The sequence below is a fragment of the Oryza brachyantha genome, chromosome 5 (assembly GCF_000231095.2).
Source record: "Oryza brachyantha chromosome 5, ObraRS2, whole genome shotgun sequence".
Lineage (NCBI taxonomy): Eukaryota > Viridiplantae > Streptophyta > Magnoliopsida > Poales > Poaceae > Oryza > Oryza brachyantha.
The window spans coordinates 13,367,728-13,385,918 of record NC_023167.2 but is presented as its reverse complement, the minus strand read 5'-3'; the positions used below and the strand labels follow the sequence as shown (position 1 = coordinate 13,385,918).

At 41.2% G+C, this 18,191-nt stretch overlaps 2 protein-coding genes across 2 annotated transcripts; both read right to left on the bottom strand.

The window, feature by feature from the left end:
- Positions 1-5,436: 5,436 nt before the first annotated feature.
- Positions 5,437-8,138, bottom strand: LOC102709645 (cytochrome c). The gene is made up of 3 exons (XM_006654356.3): positions 7,933-8,138; positions 6,933-7,066; positions 5,437-5,837 (listed from the first exon to the last, which is right to left on the bottom strand). The coding sequence occupies exons 1-3, from the start codon at positions 8,042-8,044 to the stop codon at positions 5,745-5,747; spliced, it is 339 nt and encodes a 112-aa protein (XP_006654419.1). The 5' UTR covers positions 8,045-8,138; the 3' UTR covers positions 5,437-5,744.
- Positions 8,139-9,448: 1,310 nt separating this feature from the next.
- On the bottom strand, positions 9,449-15,423 carry LOC102709365 (proteoglycan 4-like). Its single transcript, XM_006654355.3, has 10 exons — positions 15,045-15,423; positions 13,633-13,756; positions 12,611-13,288; positions 11,224-12,279; positions 11,014-11,075; positions 10,877-10,927; positions 10,700-10,784; positions 10,150-10,239; positions 9,931-10,022; positions 9,449-9,789 (listed from the first exon to the last, which is right to left on the bottom strand). Exons 2-10 carry the CDS (start codon positions 13,702-13,704, stop codon positions 9,765-9,767), a joined length of 2,211 nt encoding a protein of 736 aa, XP_006654418.1. The 5' UTR covers positions 13,705-13,756; positions 15,045-15,423; the 3' UTR covers positions 9,449-9,764.
- Between the last annotated feature and the right edge of the window lie 2,768 nt (positions 15,424-18,191).

Here is an 18,191-nt window from a genome sequence, read left to right as displayed (position 1 = left end):
CGTGTGTAGCTCTTTTGTTCTTAGATATTACTGCGTAAGTGCGTAGGTCTACTCAGATTGATGAAGACCGAGTGTTTCTTTGCACATATGGGTGAACGAAGCATCTTTGAATTTTTATAATGAAAATGTATAGATATAGATATAGATTAAAGATGCATGCATGTTGCTTGCACACAGCATGTGGCATGCATGGTTGGCTTGTTAGGATCTTCACAATGCGTCAACGTGTCAAGTGGTTCAATGTCACCAGCTCAGCATGAATCCACCTAACTCAAAATCGTACGTCTTCGCTAGGACGCTAGCATAAGAGTTGATGTCCTCGTCAGGAGTTTGTTAGGAGGCGACCACTCGCTGGATCCGCCGCCACCCCGGCAGGATAAGCCGCCGCCTTTGAGCCCACCACTTGTCGTGAGCTCCATCCACCACCGCCGGCTGTCGCGAGCTCCATCTGTCATCGTTCACCGCCGCACGCATCGAGCCGCCTCCTACCGCCTATCACGAGCCCCATGTGCCGCCGCTCTGGCTAGATTCATGTCGTCCCCTCGAGCCACTTGTCCTCCTGCTTGAGCCGTCGCCTGTCTGCCTTCTTAAGCCGCTGCCACCGGGCATCGCTTTGTCGTCCGGTAGAGGAGATGAGAGAAGGGAGAGGAGTCACATGCAGAGTAGGTGTGACTCAATTAAAGCCATTTGCAATGAAACCACTTAAATTGGAAGAAGAAATATCTTCTTTGCTTTTTTTTCCTAGGTGGCGTGCTAGAACCACTGACGTGGACGGCCCGCATTGTGAAGGCCCTTAGCCTTGAATTCAAATCGGAACTTTGCAATTTGCTTGCATGCGTCCATATAGATTTTGATATGCTTGAATCAAGTAGAGTTTGGATAATTTTGACTATGCATGTTTCCACTATCCAATTTGTACTATGCATGTTTCCATTATCCAATTTGGAATTGCATACAACTCCTTATATCACGTGCTTGCCATAAAATTTGTGCCATTGATGGAGGGACGAACGAAGTATTTCGAATTTTTATAATAGTATATAGATATAGATTTATGTTTAAAGCTAACTCATTCACCTATTGTATCTCAAATCTACAGGGTAGTCACACTATCATCCTTATTGGCATGGAAAGATAACAATGTTCCGGCGGAGTCTACTAGCATGATGATTCCATCTTATTTGTGTGCCCATATAATAGAAGGGACGTGTCTCTTGTCAGTTGCCTGGTGGTTCTCAGAACCTCAGGTGCTCCTAGTGGAGGTCATAACAGTAAAGCTATAACGAGATTAAGAAGCGATTATACCATGATACCAAGAGTTGTTTGGGTGTATAGTTATAAGAGCAAGTTCAATATATAGCCAACTACTAGCTTCAATTCATCTATAGTCAATCTAATAGCCAATTCAGACAATAATTATCTATAAAACATTAATACATGGTCCCACATGTCATACATACACTGTGTCTAGGAGCAAATGCTGCAGCTGGCTATAAATTAGTAGCCCACTTCTCTTCTCTCCCTCTTATCTCTTTAAAATATGCTTATAGTTGGCTTATAGCCTGCTATTATACCTGCTCTAAGGTTACAACACTTTATCACTCACAAAATGACTATGGGGGTGTTTGGATCCTCAGGGTCTTATTTTAGTCCCAGTCACATCAAATATGTGGACACTAATTAGAAGTATTAAATATAGACTATTAATAAAACCCACCTCATACTCTAGACTATTTCATGAGCCGAATCTATTAAGCCTAATTAGTCCATGATTAGCGAATGTGATGCTACAGTAAACATTTACTAATCGTGGATTAGTTAGGCTTAAAAATTTTGTCTAATGAAATAGCCTTTATTTATGTGATTATTTTTGTTATCGGTCTATATTTAATACTCCTAATTAACGTCCAAACATCCGATGTGACAAGAGACTTAAAAAAATTCCCGGATCCAAACCGCCACTGTATTTCAAAAGGACACAACTGTATCCATAAGCAACTGTCGGGCGGTACTGACCTCGCATCAAGGCATCAAAAATTGACAAAAAGACGAGCCAAAAAAACCGTGGTCGGCAGGATTCTTCGAACCTGCGCGGGCAGAGCCCACATGATTTCTAGTCATGCCCGATAACCACGTCCAGTGATCACCTGGAAAAGAAGCTTTAGACCCTTTCTATTTTATTTGTCAAGTCCAATTTATTTTTCACTCTAGCAGTATCTCCATTCATCATCTCTATTCCAAGTTAATGACATCGAGGTCCCACTTATCAGCTTATGTATCTTCTTGTCTCTTTCTTTCTCTCTCTCCTTCCTGTACGTGGATAGAGATGGCGGCGACAACCACATGCGGCGACGGCGGGGGGTTTCGGCATACATGAACAGCGCCGGCGACGGCGGCATCCCCGGTCGGCGATGGACGAGATCTGGAGAGGGGAGAGCGGTGCGGCTCTTCCTCTATGTCGTGACATCGATGGAGACGGGGGGAGGTCGGGGAGAAGAAGATGGTGGGCAGGGGTCTCGGCATACACGAATAGCGCCGGCGATGGCGGCATCCTCGGTCGGCAACGGACGAGATCTGGAGAAGGGAAAGCGGTGCTGCTTTGCCGCTGTGTCGTGACGGAGACGGGGGAGGGCGGGGAGAAGAAGATGGTGGACCCATGTTTAGCAGGTGGAGTGGACTGGCCAAATTTGGTCAGTGAGGGAAAGGTATCTGAATAGCTTGAAGGATGAGATGGAGAGACTATGGGATGAGAAGTTGTTAAAGATACTCTTAACCATGGTCGATCATCACCAAAAACGCTCACCAACAATCAATTAGTTCGTTCAACTCGAGAACATCTCCATTAAGTAACTACTGCCGAAGTCCCAAGAGCAAGTTCAATAGTATAGCCAGCTACAAGCTTCAATCTAATAGCCAATTTAATAGCTAAATTCATACAATAATTATCTATAAAACATCGATACATGGTCCCACATGTCATAACACATTTTGTCTTAAAGCTCGTATGCATCTGATGGTCCCACATGTCATACATACATTTTATCTTCGAACCCATGTGCAACTAGCTATAAAATTAGTATCCGTCTCTCTACTCTCTGAAAGTGCATCTAGCCCCTAAACAAAGTTTTGAATGATTAATGACAATGTTAGCCAAGCATGTGTGCGCTAATGAGTTGTGATTGCAGAGAAGATGAGAGATCATTTTGATTGAAGGATCACTTGATCAAACTTAGAGCATGTGTGACCCGAAGCGACGGCTCTACGAAGACGAAGGCGCTCGAAAGCGTTTTTTTTTTTGAGTTGTAGGAACTCCATACTACTAAGAGGGGTCACTGGAATCTCTGCATGCATCCCGAAGTAAGCCTAAGCCGAGTGGAGTAAGTTTAGGTTCAGTTGTAGCCTATGCTGTTTTTCCTAAAGCAGGGATAGGACGGTCCGGTCCTTGGTCCGGTGATAGGACGGTCCGGTCCTTGGTCCGGCCCCTGCTCAAGTCGAGTGTGTGGATGATCGGGCCTCAAGCAGGACAGTCCGGTGGCAGAACGGTCTGGACCTTGGTCCGGCCCCTGCTCTGAGTGAGTGAGTTAAGTGTCGGCCGGACGGTCCGGCCCCCTAGCCGGACAGTCCGGTTAGGTTTCTTTTCCAACGGCTAAGTGACGTCTACCAGCCTATAAAATGGGCTCTTGAGATCTAGCCGTTGGTGAGGCTTTCTGTTCGAGTTTTCTGGTTGCTAGGGCAAGTTTAGCACCTCTCAAGCCTCCCCACTAACCCAATACACCTCCTAGAGAGATTAATCGTTGGATCATGTCTTAGAGAGAGTGTTAAGGTTAGTGAGTGATAGAGTGTTCATTCTCGGGCGTTGATGGATGCATGTGGAGTCAAGGTGGCCTATTACTCTTGGAGATTGATCTCCTAGACGGATAAGCGTCGCCCGCGAGCCTCCGATTCATGTGGATCGTCCAGGAGCAAGTTATGAAGGTTGGTACCTAACCTCCGCAAGGGAATAGGTAAGATTGATAGTGGATTCTTGTGTTTTCTCATAGAAGGCTGCAGGGTAGAGCGAATTGCAATCTAGGGCTGGGCAAGCCGCCTTGATCTTGATCTTGGTGGTCGATCGAAGGGGTTTCTAGTCCGTAGTTGTGAATTTGGAGACTCGTGTTGGCCTTGTGGGAGGAAGCCAAGAGAGGAAAAGGATCGAGAGAGATCCCGCTCTCAGGAGCGCCTCAACGGAGAGTAGGATCGAAAGATCCGAACTTTGGGATAAATCTCTCGTGTCTTTGTTCTTATGATTTCGTGTTCTGTTTGTTCATGCGATCTTTCTACTGTTTTATTACACACATAATCACATCACGTTCCCAGAAACATCATCGAAAAGGTATACTGTCAAGTCTGCATTTTTTACTGACCGGACGGTCCGGTGTTCTAACCAGGACGGTCCGGCCAGAGCTCTCGGCCCAACCCGAGAGTGCCGACCGGACGGTCCGGCCCCTGTACTGACCGCTGCAATTTGAAAGATTTTTCGAGACACCTATTTACCCCTCTCTAGACTCTTTCTGGGACTTCACTCTCTCCCCTCTCATCTCTTTAAAATATACTTATAGCTGGCTTATAGTCTACTATTGTTCCTGCTCTTAACATATAGTAAGGGGGTGTTTAGTTGGCGAAATAAAAATTTTTACGTGTCATATCAGACGTTTGATCGTATGTCGGAAGAGGTTTTTGGATAGGAATAAAAAAACGAATTTCACGACTTGCATGGAAACCGCGAATCTTTTGAGCCTAATTAATCCGTCATTAGCGCATGTGGGTTACTGTAGCACTTATAGCTAATCATGTACTAATTAGACTCTAAAGATCCGTCTCACTTTTTCTCACGTAACTGTGAGATTAGTTTTTCGATTTATCAATGTTTAATACTCTATTTATGTCCAAAGATTTGATGGGATGTTTTTAGGCGAAAATTTTTGGAACTAAACGGAGCCTATCTAGGCCAAAATTATCAACCATCACGCCTTGTTTAGTTCTCAAATTCTTTTTCCAAAAACATCATATCGAATTTTTAGACACCTAAATAAACATAAATCAAAAAACTAATTGCAGGGTTATGGAAAAAATCTCAAGACGAATCTTTTAAGCCTAATTAGCTCATAATTAGTCATAAATGCTACGACATTCATAATTAGCCATAAATACTACTACATGTACTAATAATAATAACGGATTAATTAGACTCAAAAAATTCGTCTCATGATTTCTATGCTAGCCGTGAAATTCGTTTTTTTATTTATGTCTAAAAACCCCTTCCGATATTCGATTAATCATTTGACATGACAATCTTCCAAAATTCTCAGAGCCCTCAGTTATGTTGCCAAACGTCACAATCTAAAGGCGGCGGTAAGCACGTCGCAAGCACACGAGAAAGAGTGGAAGACAACTGATCGTAGCAAATGAAATGGATCAAAATATCAAGACTTCGAGGATCTCAGTATTTTCCAAACATGATGCACTCCAGTCCTACCAACTGGCGATCAAAATACTGGCGTTTTCCAGCAGCCGAAGTAAAAGATGTAAAAGACTTTCCTGCTAAACCTAGTGATATGGAACCCATACCATACGAAAGAAATATTCAAGAAGATAATTGTCTCGTGGATTACACCCTGTAAAACCAGGGCGACCCAGATGTCTAAATCTTTTTATTAACTGTAGAATGAATTGTCCGATTTCTCATGTTAAGACGGCCCTTCCTTTTAAGACGTTGCCTCCTTCAGGTAGGAAATGAGGTCAGCACGCTCCTGTGGTTTCTTCAACCCAGGGAAAACCATCTTGGTTCCAGGAATATACTGCATGGAGAAACAAATAAGTCAGTACTGTAATGAAGATATCGCGAAACTAGAGCATGTCACGTAGTGAGACAAGGCATCACAGCAAGAAACTGATTTACAGTATACAAAAATAAAAATTGAGACAGATAGCTATAATAACTCTCAGAGTGATCATGGTAGTCTTCCTTCATATTTTTTAATTTGACGCCGTTGACTTTTAAATCTACGTTTGACCATTCGTCTTATTCAAAATTTATATTCAAATTTGCAAAATTATAAGATATACTTAAAATTCCTATAATAATAAATCATATTATCACAAAATAATTAATAATTATATTTTTTTTGAATAAGACGAATGGTCACAAGTCAACGGCATCATGTACTACTTTAAAAGAAGGTAATGGTGGTGGTAGTGAATCCACTACCCACCAACTATATATATTGTCTTACACTACTTCTTTATATATATTGTCTTACACTACTTTATGGTTCTATTTTTCATTTCCAAAATACAAGTTCCGAACAATACTAACATACATATAATTCATATTTCTCCGTAGCAAAGCACGGGCATTTAGCTAGTAATACATAATGAATACTGACTTTACATGGCCTCCAGTTGATACCGGAATCAACATAATAGAATTGCATAGACCAGATTATCCTAAAACTAAGCTTATTTTAGATCCATCCATTTCCATAATAGGAGTACAAACTTAGTTTAATAAGAGTTATATTCAGATGAGACCACTGGAAAGAACTACATCGTGCATGGTTGGAAGCATGAATCATACATCAGCAAACAGAATTTACCTTCATATCCAAAAATGAATCAGCAAATGGCATGTAGATAAGTTTTGTAAATGCTGGCGTTTAAATATATCAGCAAACATAATATAATAATATCAACACAAAACACGCATGCTTATGTTTAGTTTCACTAATTACATAGGTTCTGTAAAATATGCCAAAAATAAGTAGATAGCATTAAGATGCTTCAGTGTCAAATGCAGCAAGAATACATCATATATACAAATTGGAGAATGGAGGGTACTAACAAAGCTCAGAAAATTTATACAGATTAAAGGACAATGTTATCATTAACCGTACCTTCTTAGGATTGAGCAGGTAGTCATACAGCGTGTTCTCCTCCCAGATCACAGCCATGTTCTTGTTGGCCGTAGAGTAGGAGTAACCAGGGGTAGTACCTGACTGCCTCCCAAACAGACCATTCAAGTTTGGACCTGAAAGAGTACGAACAAATGGATCTCAGCAACAACCACGACAATCTTCTAAATGCTTATATAAGCATATAAACATGAATAGACAGACAACAATAATGGAGATCTTAGTGATCGCAGCCAATAAGGGCAATGAATTTAACAAGTAACAACATCAACAATCACGAAACTTACACAGGCAGATAAGAAACAGGAAAAAAACTGATAAAGAAAGTAGCCGGTTTGGTATTGTGCATTAATGATTATCACATGGAGCACGAAATGCATAAATAAATAGCTTACAGATCCATCCTAAGCAATGGTGTCAAACAAGCATAACATAAGCAGATGCAACAGTAATGGAAGTACGAATATTGCATACTATAGCAGAAACGATAATTTACAAGTACGCACTACTACTCTGTTCGACGAGAGGATGAAAAACTGAACTAACAAAAGCGCATACAGGCCCTAATCAACCTGAACGAACTGCATCAAGCAGCCATATCTCACAATCCATACCGCTAAAGCAACTCGAGAAAGAATCAAACCCAGGGCCTCAGACTATACCATCACCAATCTTATGGAATATATCCGATGCTTAAGCAACTCAGGAAAGCATCAAACCCAACGCCAAAATCTGGCAATCCCATCACCAATTTCACAGATCTAAAGCGCCATTCCCACGCAGCACGAAGCAAACACGCAGATCTGCCCGCCACGAGTTCCGATCTGAACCGCCCCCCCTCCCCCCCATCCTACCCGAGGCCTCAAGCAGACGAGGCATCTCGAACCCCCCCCCCCATCTCAAGATTTCCACCCCCACCCCAACCAGCAAAAGAGAAAAAGGCCAGACAGAAGAAGCTCCGAGACCGCAGGGAGGCGCTCACCTTGCTTGTGGCCGGCGCCCTTGTCGACGGTGTGGCACTGGGCGCACTTGGTCTTGAAGATCTTCTCGCCGGCCTTGGGGTTGCCGGGGGGAGCCTCCGAGAACGACGCCATCGCCGCCGCCGCCTACGAGGAGAAGAAAGGAAGAGGAGGGAGGAGGCGAACTGCGACTTTCCGATTCGCTCGTGGGGCGATTCCGAGGAACGCGTGGCCCTTCCTATACGCCCCGCGCGGCGGAGGTGGGGGAGGTGCGAAAGTACTGAAATACCCCTGGGGTGTTCCGAATGGAGAGGGCGCATGGTGGGGGGGGCGTTTCGGGGAATTGAGGAGGTTCCAGAAGGTTTCCGTGGCTTGCAGAAAAAGGCAAGGGGGGCGGGGAGCATCGAGACGGCCCATTCGGTGTAGGCGGGCGGGTAGGGGGGCGTTGGGTGGACCGGGTCCGTGAGCTGGCAGTGCTGGAGTCGTCTTTGACTCGTGAGGTGGTGGTGTTCGCCTCGCGTTTGGTGGACGGTGGCCATGCACCCGTGGCGGGGAAGATATATATATATAATTACTAGTAGTATCTAGAACTTTTTATTTTTATAAGTTTATTTGAAGCTAAACGTCGTATAATTTATTTTTAATCTACACTGGCCAAACAAGACAATTACGTAGTGTTTTTTTTTCCTTGATGTAGTGTCTACGCTGGCATAGTTAAAATGTTTAATTCTGAAAATAAGTTTTAAAGAATTATTTTTCAAATACAAAACTAAAAAGCTCCAACTAATAAAAAATATAGTTGGAGATGAGTGGATCCATGGAGGTTTATTTCTGAGTTAGGGTTGACAAATACACTCATAATCGTTTGGTGCCATGCATCTTTATCTTTAATTTTACATCACACATACATAAAAACGTGTTTATAAATTATTTTTTGACAAATATATTATTTCGTTTTTCTCGTACAATCATCTTTATCGAACCTATCAAGCCGGTATATACTCAGAAACTTTCAGTAAACCGGCTCAACTTCAAGAGATCAAAACGACATTAAAATTTCTGACAAATCTCTACCAGATCTCACCTGTTTGCGTTGGCAACTGAATGATAATCGTGGTTAATCAACAAAGCCACTATGATCTGGTATTCACTGACAGCCCAAGAGCGATTGCCAAGCAGTATATTTCCAACGAGAAATAATTTATAAATAAAACTTATATATATATATATATATATATGTTAACGATTAAAAGAAGCCGCAAAACAAACTTTGATAAAGAAAAACAAAATCAACCTTACATATAAAATTAAAAATTTAAATTTTAGCTTATAAACATAAGCATAAGCAATAAAATAAGATGCCAGATAAAAGAGCGTATCACAGATTGGAAACAGATTTGACAGATCCATATCTCCATTGTTCACAAAACAACGGCGTTGCGATTGGTAATAATAACTAAGCAGATGAATCTGTAGCTGCAGATGAAGATGATCCAACAGTTCAGGAAAGCCTTGCAAGATTTCGTTGCTCAAGGTTCATCAGCTAAAGCTCGATTTATTTCAGGTATATACAATGTTCTAGGTAAATTCTTGGACGGCAGAACTACGGGATTAGTGGAGAACTGGACATATTACAAGTAGGTAGGTTTTACAAACACTACAGCGGTTAACTTCTAAATAGGTGACAAAAGTGGTGGTAAGTGGTAAACGACTAACGACTGAAGATAACAGCAACCGTGGAGAGAGGAACGGCACGGCTGATGCTTTCCGATGCGTCGAGTGCTTAGTTTTTCTCCTTCACATTTTCACAGCTATCTTGTTCTGAAGGATCCTAGATTGCAGACTTTCGATTGGGTTAGTGCCAGTGTGGAGTAGGAGCCCTGCACTCGATTCAGAATACCATTTTTAGGTTACAGTTCACAAATGTTGCGCAAAGAAGCTTACTGTGAGTTGGTATTTTAATATGATCATCCAAAAATGCAATTTCAGATTTATGAGGCATGATAAAAAAAAATGCTTACTTGGGCTTCCTTCCACCAACAGACAAATTATTTGCGTTTGCCTTGCTGGATATCTGAGAAGGTCGCCGCAGCGGGGGAGGAGGCGGAGGTGGCTGCAGAATCAAGGAAGCGAAAAGTTTAAATAAAACTTCAAGGTACAAACATGAAAAGTTATGCAACAAATCATGAATGAATTCCAATTATTGTTACTGAGAAGTAGTTCGAGTCAGAAGTCAATACATTGGGAGCCCTCGTTTTTATAGTTCTAGTCTGTGAAGGAGTTGCAGTCTTTGGTGCAGATGTTTGGGATCGCACTGTCTCCTGAATACTCTGAAAAAAGACTCATCATTATCAGCAAATTAAAATTCAAAAGTGTGTGTTGTTGTACGAGTTTTACTCTCTCAGTTGAGTTGCAGTTTGTCTCCCATAAGATAACTTTTAGAATTCTGAGGGACGGGTTAGCTTATGGCCCTATAGTACAGCGACTGTGAAGTGCAGTGCAAGATTTCAGTATAAGCTGGAACAACACACTGGAACACCTTTAAATATAAGCCACCCTTTTCATTTTTTCATATTGTATTGTTAAATTTCCCTATATATTTCCCTATGGAAACAAACTGTGGGAGCATCAAGGATGCAGAGAACACGCATCATGTAATTAACCTAGTTGCAAAAGGCAGCAGACAGCAATAAATGACCAAGGACACCAGCACTGCATATGTCACTACAGTACTTAATGAATTAATTTAGACAAACAGCATGAAATAAAAATAAGCTCAGGGCATGTCACCTCCTTGTTTAGCTTTCTGAAGTTTTCTAGGACTCTATTGGCTCTAACATTTGAAGTCATTTCCCTTGGGGGGAGGTTAACAGAACTGAAGAAAACGATAAGGTGTATTAGACAAATAGTATTTATATTAATTTTGAAACAAAAAAAGGCATTCAAGCTCCTTAGTAGAAGTAGCACCTTGCTTTGTGTTTCCCAACTACTTGAAGTTCCGTCCTTTCTTTAGCACAGCTGCCAGATGTTACAAAAGGCTGTTAAAATGTCCAGTGCAGAAGTAATAGTTTAAGCATCTCTGAATACTTTTGCAAAAGTAATACCTTTTCATTTCTGTCTTGCTACTCTTAACAAGCTTTTGAGCAATTGCCTTCTGGGGAGTGACCTGCATGAAAAACGAAATGGATATAAGAAATTCAGTATGAGAAACTTTGATGTGTCTTGCTCTCCACATTTTTTAGATAATAAGAATTATTTTGTTTCTACAATACAATCTTTGTTGTGTTCTTCTGATAAGAGGGGTAGGAACGTACTATTGTAGCCATGACATCTTTTGGATTAGCCCGCATGCCTCTCAACTTGATAGGTGTTTTCCCATCCAATTTTGGCATAATCTCTTTGGCAATAGGGCGCCTTTCTCCAGTAGATGGGCGGTGTGGGGTGGTGCCAACGTCAGCGTGAATCGGTGCACTTCCCCTACTGATGTGCCTTTCAGGAGTCAAAGGCCAACATGAGCCAGCAAAATTACTATGCTTCAGTGCAGTATCTCTGATGGCAGGGCGTCTTTCAGAAGTAGATGGCCGGCGTGCAGGAGTGACATCAGCATGCTTTGGTGCAATATCTCTAGCAAAAGATCGTCTCTCAGCAGTAGAAGGTCGATGCAGTGCAACAACACTAGCATGCTTCTGTGCAGTCTCTCTGGTGATAGGGCGCCTATCGGCAGTAGAAGGTCGATGCAAGGTAGCAACATGAGCATGTTTTTGTGCAGGCTCTCTGGTGACAGGTCGCCTTTCAGCAGTAGATGGCCGAGATGGGGTGGTATTACCAACATGCTTTTGTGTCATTTGTTTTATGGTAGGGCACCTCTCAGCAGTGGAAGGTCGATGTGTGGTAGCAATGCTAGGAGGCACCAGTGCAATCCCTCTGGTTATTGGGCGTCTTTCAGCTGTAGAAGGTCGACATGGGGTACCAAAGCTTGAATGCACTGGTGCCAACTCTTTGGTCATAGAACGCCTGTTGGGTGTAGATAGTCGATACGGGACAGCCATGTTGGTTTGCTTTGCTGCCAACTCCCGGGTGGCAGGGCGCCTTTCAGCAGTAGAAGGACAGCATATGGTGGCAACTTCAGGAGGCTTCCGTGAACCATCTCTGGTGGCAGGTCGTCGTTCCCTGGTGGAGGGGCGTTGTAGTGCTGGAGAGGAAGGTCTTCTAATACCCATTACACCAGGGACATCTTTCACCACAGGTTTGCTTCTTCCTATAGTGCCAACAATGACATTGCTAGTTGCTGATTTTTGCCTTTGCAATGACTGAATAGTTTCTGTCTTCACTCTACGGTTCACCACACTGGATTTGCCAGAATCAGATCCCTGAAATTATAAATGAGAGAAGTAGATTATAACCTTATGAAATGAATGTTCATGCAACCATGCCCCTAGTCTAATATATGCAGAGAACATATATTTGTTCGATCAACTGCAACTTATGTGGCAAGCCACGATATTGTAGAAATCAATCTAAGAAGGCAGGTGGGTACCTCAACTAAGAGAAGACCTACGTACGTAATAGTTATCTTAGTTCACAAAAAGTGGGTGCATATTATGTCCTTTCAGGACAATGGAGATGATCATTGCGAGATCATGACAAAGCATGTGCCACCTGCCTGTATACTGGGGGAAGATAAGTTAATTGTGCCATTACCTTATTAACAACTGCATGACCCGGAGTATCACTAGAAGTCATCTTGACAGTCTTTGGCATTATTTTTGCAGCTTGGCCAACCTGGGAGTTTTTCTTGAAGGTTCTCTTTGGAGTCATTGTAGATTCACTGGGCATTCTCAGATCATCTCGACCACAATTGGTGTTTTGCTGCAACACATCCACCAATCTGTCAGAATCATTGTCACAACTTGCACTTTCTCTAAATTGTTGCCCAATTTGTCGCATGCCTCCAACTGATGGAGAAGTATCCTTATCTAGCATCTCTTTGTCATTATCATCATAGCATTCTAAATCGTGCTCAAATATAGTCTGAACTTCTGTTTGTACAATGGAATCAAGAAGTGCTCCAGATCCAGAAGGAGATCCCTGATCTGCGGTTGGCACATCCTCTCCTGTCTGACTAGAGTCACTGCCATCACCACTGTACTCTAGATTAAGTTCTGTTTGCTGGTTTTGTTGTTGTAAAGCCTTTAGTTCCCTAATCCTCTTGAAGTATTCCTCAAAGTATGCCTTCTTCTTAGCAACTAGCCCATTGAACTTACCAAACTCTTCATGGCGCCTATCGTTGGCAAATACAGACCACTTCTCCCATGCTAATGATTCCAAATCAAATCTTCCAAATGATATGGAACCATGATCAAACACTTGCGGTGCTCCCTAAAAGAAGAAATAGCATAGATAGAAATGAGAAAGATTATTGACAAAGACAGTTATTAACTTGTTCAAAAACTATTATATCTTAACTAGCTTTTAAGTAACACTAACAAATGCAGGTATGCCTAATACTAGTTAGAGTGAAGCTTCTACAATTTCTACTACATCAGGTAGATAGTTACTCTCCAATTGTTAGGTATCAATCTCTACTTTGTCTAAACAGCATATATGTTAAGCAAAATAAACAAATCCTTCACCGATATACCTAATGGGAAGTTACCATGAAGTGCTAAAAGTTTTCCATTGATCCAGCAAGTTCTGATTGGATATGATGAGAGAGAGATTACCTGAGAACTGTCTTGCACAGGTGATTCCTCCTGTGACCATGCAAAATAATTCTGAGTGACCTCTGTTGCCATCTTATATCGTATGTCTAATTCATTAGCAGTGGAATTTCACTATAAGCAAACCCTGCACAATCAAGCATGCAAGAATCATGAGTACAAGATGACCGTATCTAAACTCAGGTTTTACTTTGATATAATCAAGCAGAAAAGCACTTGACAGAACTGCCAGTACTTCTTTCAAACAATTTTGCAGGCAAAAACACCATCGCTGAGCGCACTAAAAAAATTCTCTAAATCCAATACATCCCAGCTCACTGACCCGCAAAGACTCCTACACCGTTTGGATTTTCAAAAAACCGTATCACCATGCAATTCGTACAGATCCCCCAAATTCCACACTTTTGGAACCAAAGAACTTTCCACCGATCACCACAAAACAAATCACGGCATATTGGTGGATCATGACCCACTTCTTCCACCGGCTGAGCATGACCACTTCGAACAACACCGTCGTGGCCTTAACACCCTTTCCGACCACCATAACTACCCCCGGAGAAAACCAACATGTTCCCAGCAAGTGAACATCGATGGAGTGCTAAAACTACACTGGATCTCCATGACTAGCAGCCTTGCAGAGGAAAAAACAATAGAAAAGGAAGCTAGAGCATACTATCACGTACAAAAAGCTGCATTCTTTGCCTTATCTTGCCATGACCAAGCAAGCTATTGAAACTGAAACACCCCGAGCTGCAGATCAGAGAGCGAAGAGGTGCATGTATGCTTCACCCTCTCAGAAATGGTGAAACGAAAGTATTAAAAACAGCACGAAAATCTTCAATAATGACAGGTCGCCAACCTAGCTCGCAGGATTTGGCACTGTCGAACGATTCGAAGGCAACACCAGGAGAACTGTTGCTGCTCGCCAAAAAAAAAAAATCAAGCACTCCTACGTAGCAAGCCTTTGAAACGGATCAAAAAAGAACCTTTGGAAGACAAAATTTGCGGGAAATATGCGACACTGCCAACGATCTTGCCGCCATTAGCGACAAGATAAGTAGTAATAGAAGGAAAGTTGGGAGGAAATACCAAAATTAGAGCAGAAAAAATGGATCTTTTACAAAAAAAAAAAACAAACAAACAAAAAATCGCGGGGAGGAAAGGAATCGCGCAGAAAAAAGCGAACCAAGAAATCCCCGCCTCTCCGGCTCTCCACAAGCCAAGAACAACAAAATGCGGGGGCGCGCTAAGAACAAGCAGAGAAACCAATCCACATTGCCGAATTCCGCCCCCATCTCCCAAGAACCCAACCAGCACACACACACACAAACACCCTCCAAGATCGCGCCTTCGCTACAAACTCAAAAGAGAAAACCCACGGAACGGAAAGGAACACGAAGCTCTCCCTCGCGCACCTGCAGCCGCCGCCGCCGCAGGCTCACCGGCCCGTCGCCCGCCCGCGCATCGCAGAGACGGCGCCAGCCGCGTCGTCGTCCTCCTCCTCCCCAGATCCGGCCCAGACCGAGCGCCACCGGCCGCTGCGGTTTGGTGTAGGTGTACCACGAGGAGAGCTTCGATTCGATTCTGTTGTCGCTACGGGGAGGGGATTCCTTGCTTGCCTGCTCGCGTACCGCGCGCCGGATTAGGTGCGGTGCGGATGGATTAGCGAGATGGGGAAAGAGAGAGAGAGAGGCAGCAGTGTGAGTGTCAAGCGGAAGCAGCTGAAGCTACGCAGGAGGAGAGGAGAGGAGAGGAGCTGCGTGCGTAGGAGTGGGCTGTACTGTGGTAGCAGCCAGCAGGCAGCGCGCCCCTCTCTCTCTCCGTGCTTGGACTTTGGCTGCAACTAGGGGGGAAATTGGCGGAAAGCACAATTTTTTTTTCAAAAACACTGTTGTTTTGTTTGGTTTTGTGTCAGTTTTTTTCGCACCCTCTTTTCGAACCCCTTTTTTCGTACCGTTAAATGAGATTTCTTTTACAGAATATTGTTACATGGAGGGGGCTTATTATCTTATATTTTTAAAAATAATTTTTTTGACTTCAAAGCAGTTAGTTTTATCATTTATATCGTTAAATATTAACGGAAAATTTTTCGTTGTATTCATTTTATAAAATAACACATATTTCAATATGCACGTGTGTACTCGTCCAGAAATTCTCCAAGATGTAACATGCTGGACAAAGTATTTTAAATTCAGATTTCAAAAATCAAGATTTAAATTTGGGATCTTAGTAACTTGTTTAGCTTTGTAGTTTTTCAGGTTGATTACTGTTACCTCAATCCCATAAAGACTTTGTTTCTCTCTTTATTTGTCTAAAAAGATCTAACTTTTAAACAATCAATGTATTGGAATTTAAGAGACTAGAGGACAGATGTATCTTAAGTTTGAGAAGATGATAATATTTTATTTTTTTTCCTTTATATTGGTATATATGTGTCATATGGTTAAGCGAAATATTTTTGGACGAAAACAGTGGCATATACCGCTCAGTCCATTACTGATTATATCGAGCGGTTCTTGACTTATAACTGTTTCGATTATTTACTATTTCACTGTATTAGGTTGTATGGATCCATGCAAACAATCACCTTTATTTTTTTTTTTTGCAAAAGATCACCTAATCTATAAATTAAGAGAAGAAATGTATTAACCGAATAAAGTGGGATTCTTGGATGCTAAACTAGTAGCAAGGACTTCCAGGTTCTGTGCTTTTCTTGAGATAAGAGCATATCTGTTGTAAAAGAAATGCGACAGCGTTTTAACTTGAAGCCATCACTAATCTGTTTTCATGGCGGGTTAGCAACTTTCTTCAAATTCAAAAATCTTGCTAGAGCTATAGATGTTGTGGGGAGCACCAAAATAATAAAGAAACCAGACGAATTAACCTTTTTTGACTTTTTGTGTTTTTTAAACAAAATCTAATGCACACTCCTTCCTCATCAACACCTTTTGCAACTTTAAGATTTGGTCTACTCTTCCTAAAATAAAAAACAGAGTGTGTTGCTTTTCAATATATATCCACACACTACTACAAAAGTTAGCGCATGAGATAAGATATTTGGCTATCAGTAGGACCATGCACAATTAATTTCCCTCTCAAATTATTGAATTAATCATGCATGGGATGCAGACAAACCACTAACAAGTTGAAGTCTTTCATGGCGTTTTCTCCTTGTACTCCTCTGTGGCTCATGCAGTGAGCTCCAAAATCTTCTCCTTACTGGTACTAATACTCAGTCTGTTTCATAATGTAAGATATGTTTGATTTTTTAATAATATTTAATTATTTGTTTTATTCTAAAAATTATGAAAATATCATTTATTTTATTTGTGATTTATTTTATTATAAAAAAACTTTAAGCACAAGTTGTATTTTTTATATCTGTACTAAATTTTTGAATAAGAAAAATGGTCAAATGTTACAACACAAAAATTAAATATCTTACGTTATGAAACGGATGTAGTAATAATTTTTGTGCTATTCTGCATTTTGTGGGGACGATTAATTGTTGGTCAAGTTTATTATTTTGTCCTGAACTAACACTAATAAACAAGAAAAATAAAAGCTTTGCTGCATGATGGGGCATCGTCTCATCGCCCACAGATGATGACCATGGACCACTGAGGTATAGAGCTGCATATATAATGAGAGGTACTATAGAAGAATGCAGAGATTAGAGTAGGTAATCAACACGATGAGTAAAGCTAAAGCTCTGATTTTGTAGGTAAAGAAACCCTCCTACTCCAATTACGAAGTGTAAATAAAGCATTTTAGGTGTAGTAATTACTCCACCGTTTCAGATTGCAACTTATTTAACGAAAAACTTAGTTCTACTTTAAGAATGAAGGTATCAAGAGGTATCATTGTTTGAATATCTCTTGGTACCTTAGAAGATACCAAATTTTACATAGAAAACAGTATTACCTTATGATAACTCTTTAAGAATAAAAAAAATGCTCCTATTTTAAACCTATTCAACCTATTCAGATCTTCCAAAATTGCAAAAGTAATAATGGTGCTTTCAATAAAATAAATATACCATTAAAATATATCTTATAATGGATTTGATCAAATTAATTTGATGTTGCAGATGTTAATATAAAATATATATAGAAATTTACAAACTTAAAAAAATAACTTAAGAAAACTAAAAGAGAAACTACATTCTCATTTTTTTCTTCTGCTTACACGTATAAGCCAAAATTTAAAATTTCAACCTTAAATTTAAATCATCATAATTTATTTTAGGAATTTTTATCATCATGGTTTATTTTTTCAGCTTAGCTTTCGGATCACTTAAAAACATGTATATAAGAGTTTTGTTAATAAATTATTTTTTGTTTCCAAATATATCCCCACACCGAACTACAGAACGGAAGGAGAAGAAAAAAAATATATCCCCACTAAACTACAGAAGGGAGGGGGAAGCAAATACGGGCACATGCCAAAGCATATGGAACCAACCATATACTACGAGTGCGTACAGAGTACATCTGCAACTGCACAGCATGTGCATGCGTGGCTTGGATCGGAGAAGCAGCATGAACAGGACACGCCGTGCC

Coding starts and splice junctions, on each gene's coding strand:
- LOC102709645 (XM_006654356.3), bottom strand. CDS start 8,044: ATGGCGTCGTTCTCGGAGGCTCCCCCCGGCAACCCCAAGGCCGGCGAG. Junction 7,067..7,932: donor GGGCGCCGGCCACAAGCAAG/GTGAGCGCCTCC, acceptor GTACTCTTTCAG/GTCCAAACTTGAATGGTCTG. Junction 5,838..6,932: donor ACCTGCTCAATCCTAAGAAG/GTACGGTTAATG, acceptor TTCTCCATGCAG/TATATTCCTGGAACCAAGAT.
- LOC102709365 (XM_006654355.3), bottom strand. CDS start 13,704: ATGGCAACAGAGGTCACTCAGAATTATTTTGCATGGTCACAGGAGGAA. Junction 11,076..11,223: donor AAGATGTCATGGCTACAATA/GTACGTTCCTAC, acceptor TTTTTCATGCAG/GTCACTCCCCAGAAGGCAAT. Junction 10,785..10,876: donor GTTGGGAAACACAAAGCAAG/GTGCTACTTCTA, acceptor CGTTTTCTTCAG/TTCTGTTAACCTCCCCCCAA.